At 40.9% G+C, this 18,145-nt stretch overlaps 1 protein-coding gene across 1 annotated transcript in view; it reads left to right on the top strand.

Moving 5' to 3' along the window:
* SLC22A2 (solute carrier family 22 member 2) overlaps nucleotides 1–17,528 on the top strand; it is a 47,120-nt gene extending 29,592 nt beyond the window's left edge. Inside the window, exons 10-11 of the mRNA XM_055244116.2 lie at nucleotides 5,753–5,852; nucleotides 16,640–17,528. Of these exons, the coding sequence (XP_055100091.2) occupies nucleotides 5,753–5,852; nucleotides 16,640–16,706 (167 nt within the window). The 3' untranslated portion in view covers nucleotides 16,707–17,528. The remainder of the gene's footprint in view (nucleotides 1–5,752; nucleotides 5,853–16,639) is intronic.
* The last annotated feature ends 617 nt before the right edge of the window (nucleotides 17,529–18,145 follow it).

Genomic DNA, 18,145 nt, shown 5'->3' with positions numbered 1-18,145 from the left:
TAAGTCCTGTTGTGGGGTTTGAGGGCCGGAATTTAATTTTTGGAGTTTTATTCTAATGTCAGGAGCTGACTGGGTAATAAAACTCATATTTAGAATGAGATAGACTTCTGACGCTTCAGGGTCTAGGGCTGTAAAGAGTCTAAGGGTAGCTGCCAAAAGGACCATGGACTGGACTAGGTTTTTATATTTGATGAAAAAGAGCCTAAATGCTAACTGATTTGGGAGAGGTCAGATAAAGAAAAAGGAACATTAACCTTGACTACGCCTTTAGCTCCAGCCACCTTTTTAACAGGAAATTGCTGGGCAGGTGGGGGAGGGCTAGTTGTGGAACAAAACTGTAAGATGGAGCAGGTGTGAGGAGAGGAGGTGAAAAAAGGATTATAGGGTTGGGGAGTGGAGGCTGAGGAAGAATTGGGACCTAGCTCAGCCTGGCAAGGAGTAGCCTGGGGAGGAGGGGAGAGGTCAGATGGGTCTGTAGAAAAGGAAGATTGGAAAGACTCAGTGACGCTTGGGGTTGGGCCTGAGGGGACAGGCAGGAGGGAAAGAGGCAAGATTTGGGACGAGTTGCATTGGGAACAGAGACTAGTGAGGGACCAATGTGTAAAAGAATGCCTGGACATCAGGCACCTCAGACCGTTTGCCCATTTTATAACAATTATCTAGATTTTGTAGGATGGAAAAATCAAAAGTGCCATTTTCTGGCTATTTGGAACCACTGCCAAGTTTGTACTGGGGTCAAGTGGTATTGCAGAAGAAAATAAGATGCTTAGATTTTAGGTCAGGCGAGAGTTGAAGAAGTTTTAAGTTTTTGAGAACGCAGGCTAAGAGAGAAGAAGGAGGAATGGAAGGTGGAAGTCTGCCCATAATGAAGGAGGCAAGCCCAGAGAAAAGAGAGAGTAGAGACACAGAGAGAAGGAGTCAGGGGTGCTTGCCCCCCAGAAAAGTGGAAAAGGGGTGGGAGGTGCTTGCCCCCCAGGAAAGTGGAGAAGGGGTGGGAACATGGAGAGAAGGGGTTGGGTGAGCATCCAAAGCAGGCGTCCCCGCAATTGACTTGCCACCAAGGAATGTGGGTGAATGACCAAGGCAAGCGTCCCCGCGGTGATCAGACACCAATGAAATGTGGATGAATAATCAGGCAGGCATCCCCACATGATTAAACACCAAGGGATGACTGTCTTCCCAAGTCCGTCACCGGTGCCGGAGTTTTGGGTCCACGGATAAAATGTGTCATCTCTGTCTCTACCAGAAAAGGAAAGGAACTGAAATTAAGAGAAGGGAGAGATTGAAGTGTGGCACCAAGATTGAAAGGAGAAAGAGGTTGAGGGATAGTGAGAGAGGTTGGAGAAGAGAGTAAAGAGAGGCCACTTACCCAATTTAAAATTGGTGAGATGTTGCTTGGGCTGGTTAGTCTGAGGACCACAGGTCGTAGGTGGATCTTTCTCACAGAGCAAACAGCAGGAGGACAGGGGACTGATCTCCCAAGAGAGGTCCCCCGATCCGAGTCATGGAATCAAATTTCACTGGTGTCCATGTGAAGAGACCACCAAACAGGCTTTGTGTGAGCAACAAGGCTATTTCATCTGGTTGCAGGCAGGCTGAGTCTGAAAAGACAGTCAGTGAAGGGAGATGGGGTGGGGCTGTTTTATAGGATTTCGGTAGGTAATGGAAAATTACAGTCAAAGGGGGTTGCTCTCTGGCAGGCAGGGGTGGGAGACACAAGGAGCTCAGTGGGGGAGCTTTTGAGCCAGGATGAGCCAGGAGAAGGAATTTCACAAGGTAATGTCATCAGTTAAGTCAGGAACAGTCCATTTTCACTTTTTTGTGATTCTTCAGTTACTTCAGGCCATCTGGATGTATACGTGCAGGTCACAGGGGATATGATGGCTCAGCTTGGGCTCAGAGGCCTGACAATTACTACCCATGTTCTATGATCCTGTATATGCCTAATCCTGTCACCCGTAGACATCAGCAGAGTGTAAGGGAAATTAATTCAAAGAAAACAGCAGTTAACATCCCATAGTGCCACACTAGTTCTTAGCTGAGAGAGACTTTACTGAGAGGGACCTCTAATCCCCTCAGTCTTAGGAAGGACTCTAACCTTCCTAAGTTAGTCCTCAAACCCAAGTTCAGTCAAGTGTCTTTGCCTTTTATTAAGAGGGACTTTTAACCCTCTCTGTCTTCAAAGAGCTTTTAACTCCCCTAAGTTGGGTCTCTAACACAATCATGTCCTTTACCTGGGTACGCCAGCACTTACCCAAAGTTAATTCATCAGTGCTGCAGTCTGTGTCCTTTGGGGTGGTGGGGGGAGGTCTCCTCAGTATCCTCCCTTCAGGGTTTGCCAGAAAGATGTTATTGGAAAGGGGTCCTGATCCAGACCCCAAGAGAGGGTTCTTGGATCTCACACAAGAAAGAATTCAGGGCAAGTCCATAGAATAATGTGAAAGCAACTTTATTAAGGAAGTCAAGGAATAAAGAATGGCTACTCCACAGGCAGAGCAGCCCTGAGGGCTCCTAGTTGCCCATTTTTATAGTTATTTCTTGATTATATGCTAAACAAAAGGTGGATTATTAATGATTTTCCCCTTTTTTGACCATATAGGGTAAATTCCTGATGTTGCCATGGAATTTGTAAACTGTCATGGCACTGGTGGGAGGGTAGCAATGAAGACAACCAGAGGTCCCTCTCATTGCCATCTTGGTTTTGGTGGGTTATAGCCAGCTGTACTGCAGACTGTTTGGCCAGCAAGGTCTTTATGAGCTGTATCTTGTGCTGAACTCCTCTCTCATCCTGTGACTTAGAATGCCTAACTGTCTGGGAATGCAACCCTGTAAGTCTCAGCCTTATTTTACCCAGTCCCTATTCAAGATAAAGTTGTTGTGTTTCAAAAGCCTCTGACATGTCGAGGAAAGAAAGCTAAATTCTGTAAAATATTTAAAGAGTTTATTTTGAGCCAAATATGAGTGACCATATTCAATCAAATATGAGTGACTTGTCTAAGGCACAGTCTCAAGAGGTCCTGAGAACATGTGTCCAAGGTAGTTGGAGTACAGCTTGGTTTTATACATATTAAGCAGACAAAAGACATCCATCAATACATGCAAGGTATCCATTGGTTTGGTCCAGAAAAGCAAGACAACACAATGCAGGGGCTTCCAGGTCATAGGTGGATTCAAAGATTTTCTGATTGGCAATTGCTTGAAAGAGTTATTATCTGAAGATCCAGAATCAATAGAAAAGAGTGCCTGAGTTAAGAGAAGTTGTTGTGGAAACCAAGGCTCTTATTATGTAGATGAAGTCTCATAGGTGGTACCCTTTGAGACAATCAATGGCAAATGTTTCCTATACAGACCTTTAAAAGGTGCTAGACTCTCAGTTAATCTCTTCAGGATTGGGAGGGTCTAGAAAGGGAAAGATCTAGTTATGTTAATAGAGATTCTTTACAGATGCAAATTCTCTCCACAAAAGATGGCTTTGCCAGGCCATTTCAAAATAGGGCAAAGAAATATATTTTGGGGTAAAATATTTTATTTTTTTTTGTCTGTCATGTGATATTATTCTATGGTCAGGTTGGAATTTGCTATCTTATTGCTACAAAGAGTCTGTTGTGTCAGTCTTAAGATGTGTTTTAATGTTAACACTGGTGAGTAGTGCTTGAACTCCAAAAGGGAGAGGGTATAATGAGATATGTCTGACCCCTACCCCTCTCCATCAAGGCTTGAATGGGAAGGGGTAGGGGTGAAAAACCTTGAAGTTTTCCAGTTCAATTCAATCAGTTGGGGATCTCCAAATTTTATTTTTAGTTTACATTTGTGAGGTGGTATTGTTAAAGAAAAACTTCTGCTGAATTAAATTTACAAGAGTTTAATTAAGCAAAGAATGATTCGAGAATCAGGCTGCCTGAGCCAGAGTAGGCTCAGAGATTCCAACACAACCACAGGGTGAAAGAAGATTTAGGGGAAGAAAAAGGAAAGCCACCTACAGAAATCGGAAGTGAGGTACAGAAATAATGGGATTGGTTACAGCTTGGCATTTGCCTTATTTGAACATGGTTTGAACAGTTGGCCGCATTTGACTGGCTAAAACTTGGTGATTTTGTAACCACCCAAGGGGTTCACCATGCCTGCTGCCTAGACAGAGCCAATTTCTCAAGACAGGGGAATTGCAACAGAGAATGAGTAATTCACACAGGGCCGGCTGTGTGGGAGACTGGAGTTTTGTTATTACTCAAATCAGTCTCCTGAGCATTCCGGGAGCAAAGTTTTTAAGGATAACTTTGTGGGTGGGGGAAGCCAGTGAGCCGGCAGTGCTGATTGGTCAGGGATGAAATCATAGGGAGTCAAAGCTGTCTTCTTGCGCTGAGTCAGTTCTTGCTGGGGGCCACAAGATCAGATAAGCCAGTTTATCAATTTGGGTAGTGTCAGCTGATCCATTGAGTGCAGGGTCTGCAAAATACCCAAGCACTGATTTTAGCAGCAGTTTAGAAAGGGTCAGAATCTTGTAGACTCAAACTGCATGACTCCTAAACCATAATTTCTTATGTTGTGGCTAATGTTAGTCCTACAAAGGCAACCTAGTCCCCAGGCAACAAAGAGGTCTCCTTTGGCTGTTGTCATCTTTGTTTTAATCTATAAACTAAGTTTCTCCCAAAGTTAGTTCAGCCTATACCCAAGAATGACAAGGACAGCTTGGAGGTTAGAAGCAAGATGAAGTCGATTAAGTTAGATCTCTTTCACTGTCTCAGTCATAATTTTGCAAAGGTGGTTTTAATTGGCACAAGAGTAGGCTATAGTGTGTTTACCATTCCATCTAGATTATAGTTCACAATGTATAGAGAAACCTTTAGGCCAAACTTAAAATATGTAAGGAGGCAGCTGTAGGCTAAACTTGATTTGACAGTATGTTATCCCAATTTATATAGGAATGTCTGGAGCATCAGAAAGATAACAGAACTTCCCAAGGCCTTGAGACCAGTATGTGAGGTGCTAGAGTTGGAGTCCAGGCCCTCAGAGCTTTGGTTCTGTGCCCCGCAGCTTCTATTTCAGCCATTTTCTGAGGGTGTAAAAATAGAGACTGGCATGTAGTGTTTTGAGACCTCAAAACCAGTAAAGAACCCACATCCTATTTTCTGTATTCTATTATTGTGAAACACATATAAATACAATGTTAAAAGATCAAAACTTTAATCAGAATCTGAAGAAACAAAAACATGTAAGTGTTTATTATTAAAGATTATAGCTAGAGACAAAGAAAAAAAGGAATAACGGGAATTTAAGGAACACCTGAATTTAAACTAAAATCCTGGCTATACCTTTTAGTGCTCTTACATCGTAATAAATACATAATTTATTACTTTTATTTGCTAGAAATGATCCAAGTTTCTGACTTATTTTCTTTACTAAGTGATTTAAACTGGCAGGGTTATGGTCCTCCTTTTCTTACAGTTAATTTTTTGCAGAGTTATTTTCTAACTCCAAAGTATCTTAATATGGTGGCAATGTCCTCTACCCTAGAATAACCTTGACTCAAAATGTTAAGTATTTCATTTCCCTATTAGGAATAGTAATTCAAAGGAGTTTGGAACTGGTATAATATTTATAATGGAAAATACAGCAGTCAGAGATAGCAAAGGAATCTGTAAATAAGTATAGAAAAACACCAAAAAAAATGTTTTAAACAAAAATAAGGGAAACTCTAATTATAGTCCTTGAGTTTTTCAGTTCTTAATGTGATTTTCATCTGTTTGGCTTTCAGGCGTGCTTGGCTTGGTTGCTGGAGGTCTGGTGCTGTTGCTTCCAGAAACTAAAGGGAAGGCTTTGCCTGAGACCATTGAGGAAGCCGAAAATATGCAAAGGTAGGCAGTTGAAAGTTCTAAGTGAATTGTTCTATAAAGGTTTTAAGACAACCCTGTAGCCATTTGGAAAGAATTAAATTGACTTCATACTTCACACCATACACTGAGATAAATTCAAACTAAATCAAAGACTTGAAAGCATTAAAAAAAATTAGTAAAATTACAAAGACACTATACGAGAATTTCTTTAAACTTTGATGTGGAGAAGGTCTTTCTAAATATGACCCAAAAATCCAGAATCCATAGAAGAAAGGTCAACATGTTTGCTTTCATAAAAATAAAATATTCTGCATTAAACAACTACCATAAGCTAAAAATAAAATTATAAACTTGAAGAAAATATTTACTACTCTACATTGGGTTAATTTTCCTAACAAATCCATAAGAGCAACCACCCAATAGAAAAAAAAAATAAGCAACAGATTTGAGCAAATAATTCAATGAAAGGGAAATAAAAACAACTCTTAAATACATGAAAATATGCTCAACTTCCTTCATAGTAAGAGAAGTTCAAATTAACACTGCACTAATGACTACCTGGATTGTCAAAAATAAAATTACTTGGTAACACACTATGTTGGGGAAGAACGGGGAGAAATGCAGTCTCCTGTGTTGCTGGTAGGAGTTAGATGCCTCTATAATGGACAGTGCAATAGTAGCATAAAAATTACAAACATGGGCTGGGTGCGGTAGCTCATGCCTCTAATCCCAGCACTTTTGGGATGCCGAGGCGGGCGGATCACAAGGTCAGGAGATCGAGATCATCCTGGCTAACATGGTAAACCTCGTCTCTACTAAAAAATACAAAAAAATTTAGCTGGATGTGGTGGTACGCACCTGTAATCCCAGCCACTGGGGAGGCTGAGGCAGGAGAATTGCTTGAACCTGCAAGGCAGAGGTTGCAGTGAGCTGAGATCGTGCCACTGCACTCCAGCCTGGGTGACAAAGCAAGACTCTGTTTCAAAAAACTAAAAATAAATTAAATAAAAATTATAAACATGTATATCCTTTAACCTAGTAACTCTACACCTCCAGAAGTTTACATGTACAAAGTGACATATGTACAGGACTAGTCATTAAGGCAATTTTTTATAACAAGCGTTTGGTAACAACCTAAATGACCATGAATTAGAACACCAGTTAAATAAATGATATGCCATTCTGTAAAATTATACAGCCATTAAAAAGAATGAGGCTGCTTCACATACACTGACAAGGAAAGTTCTCCAAGATATATTGCTAATGGGGGAAAAAGCAAAACATAGAAATGTATATAGTCTATCATTTGTGTAAAAATAGTGAAAGACATATACATAAATACTTGTATCTCTGGAAAAATGTACAAGAACCATAACACTGGTTGTCTATGGAATTGAGTGACTGTGAGATACAGGTAGAAGGGAGACTTCAGTGCTTACCTTTTTGTAATTTTGAATTTTGGACCATATGAACCCATTCAAACAGTACATAAAAAAAATTCTAGATAAAGACAAACCTATCTGACACTCTCCCCACAAGTTTGTTTATACAGTATGTTTAGATATTTTTATTTATTTTCTTTCTACTCCACTTTTGGCCTGTTGATACCACAAACAACTGATTTTTATTCATTTTACCAAACCTTCATGTTTAACACTCTCAGTACTTGGGCAAAATGCTGGTAAATCACAGTGGTCTGAGGCTTTTCCTAGAACTTGAGTCTTGGAGTTGGAAGAGGCCTTTGAATCTGGCCAGAGGTCACACACTAGCAGCCTGCAGGCCACCAAGTTCTCCAGTGCGCTCTTTGGCCTACACAGTATTTTTTTAAAGTGGGAAATTCCACATAAACTGGATTTCCAGGATCTGTTTTAAAAAAGCAGAAGATTTGGTAACACTGAGAAGATATTTCCTCTTGTTGGCAATTTGTAGGAGCTGAATGATGGCTTGGCTTTCTCAAGGTCACACCCTCTGCAGGAGGCCCCAGTCCCCACTGTTTCCTACTGCCTTTGGTACATTGTATGATCTGCCTGGTGCATGCAGACATTTGAGTTGGAGACCTTTCATCTAAACCAACCATCTCCAACCCCGTACCCCTCTCCCCATGCAGCTTCCCACACACATGGGCACCTCCCGTCAAAGACAGTCTAAATCCTGTTTACTGTTGTATCGCTGGAACTCAGCACGGTGCCTGGCACACACAGAGCAGGAGCTTACCAATTATTTGTGGAATAAATGCTGAAGTTCTTTCTACAGCATCCCTAATTGAAGTTTCTTTCTCTAGCCAGCACCAGTGCCAGGCAGGCAGTAATATGTGTGGTGAAGAGCAAGACCTGTAGAACCTGAGCCCTGTTGTCACATTTCCCATGTGTGTGGCTTTATTGCCTTAATGCCTCAAAGCCTCAGTTTCCTCATCTGTAAATGGGGACAACAGTACCTACTCACTGGATTAAAGAAGAAAATATGTGTAAAGTTCCTGACACTAATTAAGTGTCAATTGGTTCCTAATTAAATTGTTATGGTTCCTAAGGGCACTAAACCTGTCCTAGTTACAAATATAACCTGTGAACTTACACCTAATACCTTATCTCACTTCTTAAGCCTGTTTTCCTTTCTGTAAAATGAGGATAACAATAGCTAACATTTACTAAGTGCTCTCACCCAGTGCTTTCTAACTGACACTCACCAAGTGTCAATAAAGTGCCTGACACTAATTAATTAACATCTATGAACCACTGCTATTATTCATAAAAGCTTTTGTAGCTGTTCTATAAAACAGGAAAATATAAGCCTAGACTGTTTATTGGAAATCAAATTTGAAAATATATTCCGAGTTGTTGTTGTAAGATGGAGAAGTGTGGCTCAGCGACACACACATACCTATGCTTGTCAGAGTTGTTCATTTTCATCAGGCTGAGTCGAAGCAGGCTAAAGCGATATTTCAAAAGACCATTCCTGTTTTTATTTTATATTCTTTCCATTTATGTGATCTACAAATACTCCTATGAAGATTTGCACTGTTCTTATTTCTGTATTACATAACCCAGTTCACCACGCACTGAGAGATATGTGTAAGACTTGGAGAATTGCAGAAGAGCGGGAGTGGTGAGGGCTGAGACACAGCCAGAGAACAGTGTGCCTACAGAGGGAGGGGTGGGAGGTGTGGCCTGCAGGAGGCAGGGATGTCTGGGAGCAGGAGGGCAGACCACAGCTGGCACTGAAAACTGACTTCAAGAACAGTGTCACATGTGCTGAGGAGAGCCAGCAGAAACAGGGCAGGGCAAGAGTCCCTCCCTCACCAACCAAGTCATTTGGTTCCTAAGGGCACTAAACCTGTCATAGTTACAAATATAGCCTGTATGGACTTATACCCTATTCTTTATCTCACTTCTCACTTTTTTTGTCTCTCTATTTTTGAGACAGGGTCTCCCACCAGTTACACTGGCTGGAGTGCAGTGGCTCAATCTCAGCTCATTGCAGCCTCAACCTCCTGGGCTCAGGTCATTCTCCCACCTCAGCTTCCCAAGTAGCTATGACTACAGGCATGTGCCACCACGCCCAGCTAATTTTTTGTATTTTTTTAGTAGAGACAGGTTTTGCCACGTTGCCCAGAATGGTCTCAAACTGTGGAGCTCAAGTTATCCGCCCACCTTGGCCTCCCAAATTGCTGGGATTACAGGTGTGAGCCACCACGCCCTGCCATTTATCTCACTTCTTAAGCTGGTTTTCCTTGCTGTAAAATGAGGATAACAATAGCTAACATTTTCTAAGAGCTCTACTCAGTGCTTTCCATGGCCTTCCCATGCACCTTCTTTTATTGCACTTCATTTTATTGTGTTTTGCAGATATTGCATTTTTTAACAGATTGAAGGTATACAGCAACCCTACATTAAGCAAGTTTATTTGCAGCATTTTTCCAACAGCAAGTGCTCACTTCATGTCACTGTGGCATGTTTTGGTAATTCTCACAATATTTCAAACTTTTCCATTATTATCATATCTGTGATAGTGATCTGCAGTCAATAATCTTTGATACTACTATTGCAATTGTTTTAGGGCACCACAAACCATGTCTGTGTAAAACAGCAAACTTAATTGATAAATGTGTGTGATCTGACTGTTCCACACACTGAGCGTTCCCCCATCTCTCTCCCTCCCCTTGGGCCTTCCTATTGCCCAAGACACAACCATATTGAAATTAGGCCAATTAATAGCTCTACAATGCCCTCTAGGTGTTAAATGAAAGGAAGAGTTGCAAGTCTCAACTTTAAAGCAAAAGGCAGAAATGATTAAGCTCAATGAGGAAGTCATGTTGAAAGCCAGCATAAGCCGAAAGCGAGGCCTCTTGCACCGGTTAGCCAAGTTGAGAATGCACAGGAAAAGTTCTTGAAGGAAGTTTAAAAACGCTACTCCAGTGAACACACAAATGAGAAAATGAAACAGCCTTATTGATGATATGGAGAAAGCTTGACTGGTCTGGATAGAAGATCAAACCAGTCGGCCGGGCACGGTGGCTCACGCCTGTAATCCCAGCACTTTGGGAGGCTGAGGTGGGTGGATCACAAGGTCAGGAGATCAAGACCATCCTGGCTAACACAGTGAAACCCCGTCTCTACTAAAAATACAAAAAATCAGCCAAGCATGGTGGCAGGCACCTGTAGTCCCAGCTACTTGGGAGGCTGAGGCAGGAGAATGGTGTGAACCCGGGAGGCGGAGCTTGTAGTGAGCCGGGATAGGCCACTGCAGTACCGCCTGGGTGAAAGAGCGAGACTCCGTCTCAAAAAAAAAAAAAAAAGATCAAACCAGTCACAACATTCCCTTAAGCCAAAGCCTGGATTCCCTTAATCCAGAGCAAGGCCCTAACTCTCTTAAATTATATGAAGGCTGAGACAGGTGAAGAAGTAGCAGAAGAAAAATCCAAAGTTAGTAATGTTGGTTCATAAGGCTTCAGGAAAGAAGCCATCTCCATAACATAAAAGTGCAAGGTGAAGCAGCAAGTGCTGATGTAGAAGCTGCAGCAAGTTATCCAGACCTAACAAAGATCATTGATGAAGTTGGTCACACTAAACAACAGATTTTCAATATAGACACAACAGCCTTTTATTGGAAGAAGATGCCATTTAGGACTTTCAAAGTGAGAGAGGAAAAAATCAATGCCTGGTTTCAAAGCTCAAAGGACAGGTTGACTTTCTTGTGAAGGGTGAATGCAACTGGTGACTAGAAGGTGAAGCCAGTGTTCATTTACCATTAAAACCCTAGGGTCCACAAGAATTATACTAAATCTACTCTGCTTGTGCTCATGGAATAACAAAGCCTGTGTACAGATAACAGTACATCTGTTTATAGCATGGTTTATTGAATATTTTAAGCCTGCTGTTTAGGCCTACTGCTTAGAAAAGAAGATCACTTTCAAAAGATTACTGCTCATGGACAATACATACACCTGGTCACCCAAGAGCTCTGATGGAGATGCACCCAAAGATTAATGTTGTTTTAATGCCTGCTAACACAGCATCCATTCTGCAGCCCATGGATCAAGGAGTAGTTTTGACATTCAAGTATTATTATTTAAGGAATATACTTTATAAGGCTATAGCTACCATAGATGGTAATTCCTCTAACTGTTCTAGGCAAAGTACATTGAAAACCTTCTTGAAAGGTTTCACCATTGTAGGTGCCACTAAGAACATTTGTGAATCATTGGAGGAGGTCAAAATATGAACGTTAACGGGAGTTTTGAAGATGTTGATTAGAGCCCTCATGGATAATTTCGAAGAGCTCAAGACTTCAGCATAAAAAGTGTCTGCAGATATGATAGAAATAGCAAGAGAACTAGAATTAGAAGTAGAGCCCGAAGATGTGACTCAGTTGCTTCAACCTCGTGATAAAACTTGAACAGATGAGGAGTTGCTTCTTACAGCTGAGCTTAGAAAGTGGTTTCTTGAGATGGAATCTACTCCTGGTGGAGATCCGGTGAACATTGTTGAAACGACAACAAAGGATTTAGGATATTACATAAACTTAGTTGACAAAGCAGCATCAGGGTTTGAGAGGATTGACTCCAATTTTTAAAGAAGCTCTACTGCAGGTAAAATGCTATGAAATAGCATTGCATGCTACAGAGAAATCTTTCATGAAGGGAAGAGTCCATCAACATTGAAAACTTCAGATTCTTGTTTTAAGAAGTTTCAACAGCCACTTCAACCTTCAGCAACCACTGTCTTGATCAGTCAGCAGCCAGCAACATAGAGACAAGAGCCTCCACCAGCAAGATTACCACTAATTGAAGGTTCAGATGATTGTTAGCATTTTTAAAAAATAAAGAGTTTTTAAATTACATTGTTTTCTTAGACATAATATTGCACATTTAATAGACTACAGTATAGTGTAACTATAACTTTTATATGAACTGGGAAGCCAACACAAATGTATGACTCACTTTATGGTAAAATTTACTTTATTGTGGTGGTCTGGAACTGAATCCCCAATATCTCTGAGGTATGCCTGTATTCCCTCATTGAATCCTTGCAGCAACCCTATGAAATAGGTGTTATTATTATTAACCTCACTGACAACTGGAAAAAAAAAACAGGCCAGAGAAAGTAAAGGACTTGCTCAAAACCACACAGCCAATAAGCGACAAAGCCAAAGTTTCAATTCTGGCAGCTAGATTTTGTGGCCCATGAACTTGTCTCACCATCAGAGGGTTGGGCTCATGCATGGGACAATGCAATGAAGCATCCATCACAGTGCTTGGTATTTAGTTAGTAGTCACTCACCGGTGGCTGATGTTGCTGCTGCTGCTGTTGTTGCTGCTGCTATTGTCATTTTTACTGTTGCTGTTGTTGCTGCTATTGCTGTTGTTATTGTTACTGCTGCTATTGTTTTTGCTATTGCTATTACCATTGTTATTGCTATTGTACTTATTTCTACTGTTGTTACTGCTGTTGCTGCTGCTGTTATAATTATTGCTGCTGTTGCTACTGCTGCTACTGTTGTTGCTGCTGTGGTTGCTGATGTTGCTGCTGCTGTTGTTACTGCTGGTGTTCCTACTGCTGTTGTTGCTGCTGCTGTTATTGCTTCTGTTGCTATTGCTGTGGCTATTGTTGCTGCTGTTGCTGTTGTTGACTGTGATGCTGTTGCTATTGTTGTTGCCGATACTTCCATTGTTATTGCTGCTGCTGTTGTTGCTACTACTGCTACTGCTGCTGTTACTGTTGTTGCCTCTGTTAGTGTTGTGGTTGCTGCTATTGCTGCTACTGTTACTGTTGCTGCTGTTACTATTGCTGTTGTTGTTTTTGTCACTGCTGTTGCTGCTCTTGTTGCTTTTGTTATTGTTGCAGCTACTGTTGTTGCTGCTTTGTTGCTGTTGCTGATGCTTTTGCTGTGGTTGTTGTTTTTGTTGCTGCTGTTGCTGTTCACTTTTGTTATTGTTACAGCTACTGTTGTTGCTGCTCTTGCTGCTGCTGCTGTTGCTGATGTTGTTGCTGCTTCTGCTATTGCTGTTGCTGCTTTTGCTGACGTTGCTGTTGTTGCTGCTGTTATAATTATTGCTGCTGCTATTGTTGCTGCTGTTGCTTTTGTTATTGTTGCAGCTACTTTTGCTCCTCTTGTTGTTGTTGCTGCTATTGCTGCTGTTGTTGCTTTTGTTATTGTTGCTGCTGCCACCATTGCTGACATTGCTGTTGCTGCTGCTGTTGTTGCTGCTACTGCTATTGTTGCTGTTTCTATTATTATTGCTGTTGTTGACTATGATGCTGTTGCTGTTGCTGAAATTGTTGCTGTTGTTGTTAATGCTGTTGTCATTGCTGCTGCTGCTGTTGTTACCACTATTGCTACTGCAGCTGCTGTTGTTGCTACTGCTGATGTTGCTGCTACTGTTACTGTTGTGGTTGCTGCTACTATTGCTGCTATTGTTGCTTTTGTTGTTGCTGCTGCTTCTGTTGTTATTGCCATTGTTGACTATGATGCTGTTGCTATTGCTGTCACTGCTGCTACTGTTGCTGACACTGTTGTTGCTGCTACTGTTGCTGATGTTGTCATTGCTGCTATTGTTACTGCTGTTGTTGCTGCTGCTGCTGTTGCTGTTATGATTGCTGCTGCTATTGCTGTTGTTATTGTTGCTTTTATTGTTGTTGCTGCTCTTACTTCTGTTGTTGCTGCTATTACTGCTATTGTGATTATTGCTGCTGCTGCTGCTGCTGTTATTACTGCTATTTCTGTTGCTACTGCTGCTGTTGCCGTTGCTGTGGCTACTGTTGCTGTTGTTAATTGTGATGCTATTGCTGTTGTGGATGCTTCTGTTGCTATTGCTGTTGCTGTTGCTGATACTGTTGCTATTGTTGCTTTTATTATTGTTGCTGTTGTTGCTGCTGCTGCTACTGTTGCTGTTGCTGCTACTGCTATTATTGTTGCTGCTGCTGTTGCTGTTGTTACTGCTGCTATTGTTGCTGTTGTTGTTGCGATGCTGCTACTGTTGCTATTGCTGTCGCTGCTACTATTACTGTTGCTATTGCTGCTACTACTGCTGCTGGTGTTGCTGCTACTGTTGTTGCTACTATGGTAATGATTGCTGCTGCTGCTGCTACTGCTATTACTGTTGCTACTGCTGCTGTTGCTGTTGCTGTGGCTATTGTTGCTGTTGTTAATTTTGATGCTATTGCTGTTGTTGATGCTTCTGTTGCTATTGCTGTTGCTGTTGCTGATACTGTTGCTATTGTTGCTTTTATTATTGTTGCTGTTGTTGCTGCTGCTGCTACTGTTGCTGTTGCTGCTACTGCTATTATTGTTGCTGCTGCTGTTGCTGTTGTTACTGCTGCTATTGTTGCTGTTGTTGCTGATGCTGCTACTGTTGCTATTGCTGTTGCTGCTACTATTACTGTTGCTATTGCTGCTACTACTGCTGCTGGTGTTGCTGCTACTGTTGTTGCTACTATGGTAATGATTGCTGCTGCTGCTGCTATTACTGTTATTTCTGTTGCTACTGCTGCTGTTGCTATTGCTGTGGCTATTGTTGCTGTTGTCCATTGTGATGCTATTGCTGTTGCTGATGCTTTTGTTGCTATTGCTGTTGCTGTTGCTGATACTGTTGCTATTGTTGCTTTTGTTATCATTGCTGTTGTTGCTGCTGCTGCTACTGTTGCTGTTGCTGCTGCTATTATTGTTGCTGCTGCTGTTGTTACTGCTGCTATTGTTGCTGTTGTTGTTGCTGATGCTGCTACTGTTGCTATTGCTGTTGCTGCTACTATTACTGTTGCTACTGCTGCTACTACTGCTGCTGGTGTTGCTGCTACTATTGTTGCTACTATGGTAATGATTGCTGCTACTGCTGCTGCTGCTGCTGTTGCTGCTATTACTACTGCTACTTCTGTTGCTGCTGCTGCTGTTATTGCTGTGACTTCTGTTGTTGCTACTGCTGCTTTTGCTATTTCTGTGGCTATTGTGGCTGCTGTTGTTGCTCTTAATTGTGATGCTGTTGATTCTGTTGCTATTGTTGCTGCTATTGCTAAAATTGTTTCTGCTGTTGTTGCTATTGTTGCTTTTGTTGTTACTGTTTCTGTTGCTTTTGTTATTGTTGCTGCTGCTGCTGTTGCTGTTGCTGCTGCTGCTGCTGATGCTGTTACTGTTACTATTGCTATTACTGATACTATTGTTGCTGCTGCTGTTGTTCATGTTGCTACTGTTGCTATTGCTGTTACTACTGAGGCTGCTATTGTTGCTATTGCTGTTGCTGCTGATGGTATTACTGTTGCCATATCTGTTGCTGCTACTGTTACTGTTTCTGTTGCTATTACTATTGTTGCTGCTGTTGCTTTTGTTGTTGTTACTGCTGCTGTTGTTGCTGATACTTCTACTGTTGCTATTATAGTTGCTGCTGTTATTACTGTTGTTGCTGCTGTTGCTACTATTGCTGCTACTCTTGCTGCTGTTGTTGCTTTTGTTGTTCCTGCTGCTGCTTCTATTGCTGCTATTTCTACTGTTGTTATTTCTGCCACTGTAGTTGTTGTTATTGTTGTTGCCAGAGAGACCAGAGGAGCTCAACTGACTTGATTGTACCTCCCCATCTGGAGCTTTAGATAATTCCAAAACCATAGGGTGACTTGGGTAAGCTTCTGCCATCCCTCGTCTCAGATCGGATTGGTCCAGAAAATGAGACAAGACTAACCAACTCCAGGTGGGGGAAATTCTGTGAGATGCTGGGTGGCTAGGAGCAGTCCACAACTGATTCAATATTGCTATAAACAGGAACAGGTCCAAAGGGCATGGCTGGGAACAACAAAATGAAGAAAGCAGCATTTCTAGGATGAATATCAGCAATGTCCTGGCATTCATGAAGACAAGATCATTGAGAAAACTTGCAATTTGAACAAATGTTTTAATTGCATTCTTCATTTATCAAGCTGTTGAAAAGTAAATACACTTTGAAAAAATAATTTTTCAAATTCTATTTGCATAACTAATGATAACAATGTCTAGATTTTGCAATCTTCATGATTAACTGATATAAGATTAAGTTTAGACTTTACCCACATTCTCTATTACAGAGAAAGGTGAACACCCTAAAAAAGGAACTTATTTAGGCCAGTTCCAATTCAATAAGATAATTTTAGAAATAACTCTGTCGACATGAGTTATCAACAAGTTCTGTCCATTTTCTTTGTGAGAACCACCACTCAGAACACATTGCAAGACTAATCCTGAACAAAGTTTATAATCATTTGTTGTTCCTCTTATTTATTACCCACTTTATTTTGGTTTTCAGCCTCCTCATAATTTCTTTCTCCCCTCTCCATTTTTATTTCTTATTGCAGACCAAGAAAAAATAAAGAAAACATAATTTACCTCCAAGTTCAGAAACTAGACATTCCATTGAACTAGGAAGAGAGACCGTTGCTGCTGTCAGGACCTAGCTTTGATGGCAGCAAGACCAAAAGCAGAAATCCCTGCACTCATCACAAAGCCCATACAACTCAACCAAACTTACCCCTGAGCCCTATCAACCTAGGTCTACAGCCAGTGGAGTCTATTGTACACTGTAGAAAAATACCTATGGGACCAGATCCTGCCAAGTTCTTCCAGTTCACTTTATTCTCAGCATTCCTAGGACATTGGACATTGGTTTTCTGGAGGGTTTTTTTTTTCCATTTTTGTATTTTTTTTAATTTGATTATTTTCTCTACAATGCCATCTAACCAGAATACATAGGGGAACTGTGGACCAGGGAAACAAAATAGAAAAAAGTATGAAAAACAGTAAAGTTGGGAGAGGAGCATCTATTTTCTTAAAGAAATAAAGCACCCAAAACAATATAAAGTTGTCCAGAATGTATGTCAAGAACTTTAGATAGGCCTTTCAGTAACATAGGTGAAGACCTTTTTTTTTTATTATTATTATACTTTAGGTTTTAGGGTACATGTGCACAATGTGCAGGTTTGTTACATATGTATCCATGTGCCGGTTTGTTACATATGTATCCATGTGCCATGTTGTTTTGCTGCACCCATTAACTCGTCATTTAGCATTATGGCATTTTTAAAAATACATTGATTATTATCTAGGTTAGAATTAAAGTGAATCTCAAATAAAAGAATCAGGAATACAACTTAAGTAATCATGAGGTCCTTCCATATTTAGACTGGGTAAGCATGAATATGTATTTTCTTCAAAAGACCTTGAGAAGAGTTCAATAAAAAATATTAGCATTATAAAACCATTGATGATCATTTTTTAGTCTGGTAAAAATGTCTCAAAATTTGTGGATTTTCCAGCACTTTGGGAGGCTGAGGCGGGCGGATCATGAGGTCAGGAGATCGAGACCACGGTGAAACCTCGTCTCTACTAAAAATACAAAAAAAATTAGCCAGGCGTGGTGGTGGGCGCCTGTAGTCCCAGCTACTCGGAGAGGCTGAGGCAGGAGAATGGCGTGAACCCCGGGAGGCGGAGCTTGCAGTGAGCCGAGATCGCGCCACCGCACTCCAGCCTGGGCGACAGAGCAAGACTCCGTCTCAAAAAAAAAAAAAATTTGTGGATTTTAAAATACATGTTAATATTTTATAAAAGTAATATCATAAATACATTTTTAAAAGCTAAATATCATAAGGTTTATAATGAAAAACAAAATTTCCTTGCCCTTTTCACCTCTACTAATTTCTCAGAGAAAATTTTCAACATTTTAGGTGAATTTTCTCCCTGAGATTCATCTCCATATATATAAATAACTTCTTTATATTGACATTTCTTGATTTTTCAGTTTAAATATTATCTATTTACTTTTTAATATAAAAGATAAAGATGTAACTCCATCTCTTACTTCATCC

The sequence above is a fragment of the Symphalangus syndactylus genome, chromosome 2 (assembly GCF_028878055.3).
Source record: "Symphalangus syndactylus isolate Jambi chromosome 2, NHGRI_mSymSyn1-v2.1_pri, whole genome shotgun sequence".
In the NCBI taxonomy this organism is placed as follows: Eukaryota; Metazoa; Chordata; class Mammalia; order Primates; family Hylobatidae; genus Symphalangus; species Symphalangus syndactylus.
Note: the sequence above shows the minus strand (reverse complement) of the source record. Positions and strands in the feature narration are given on the sequence as shown.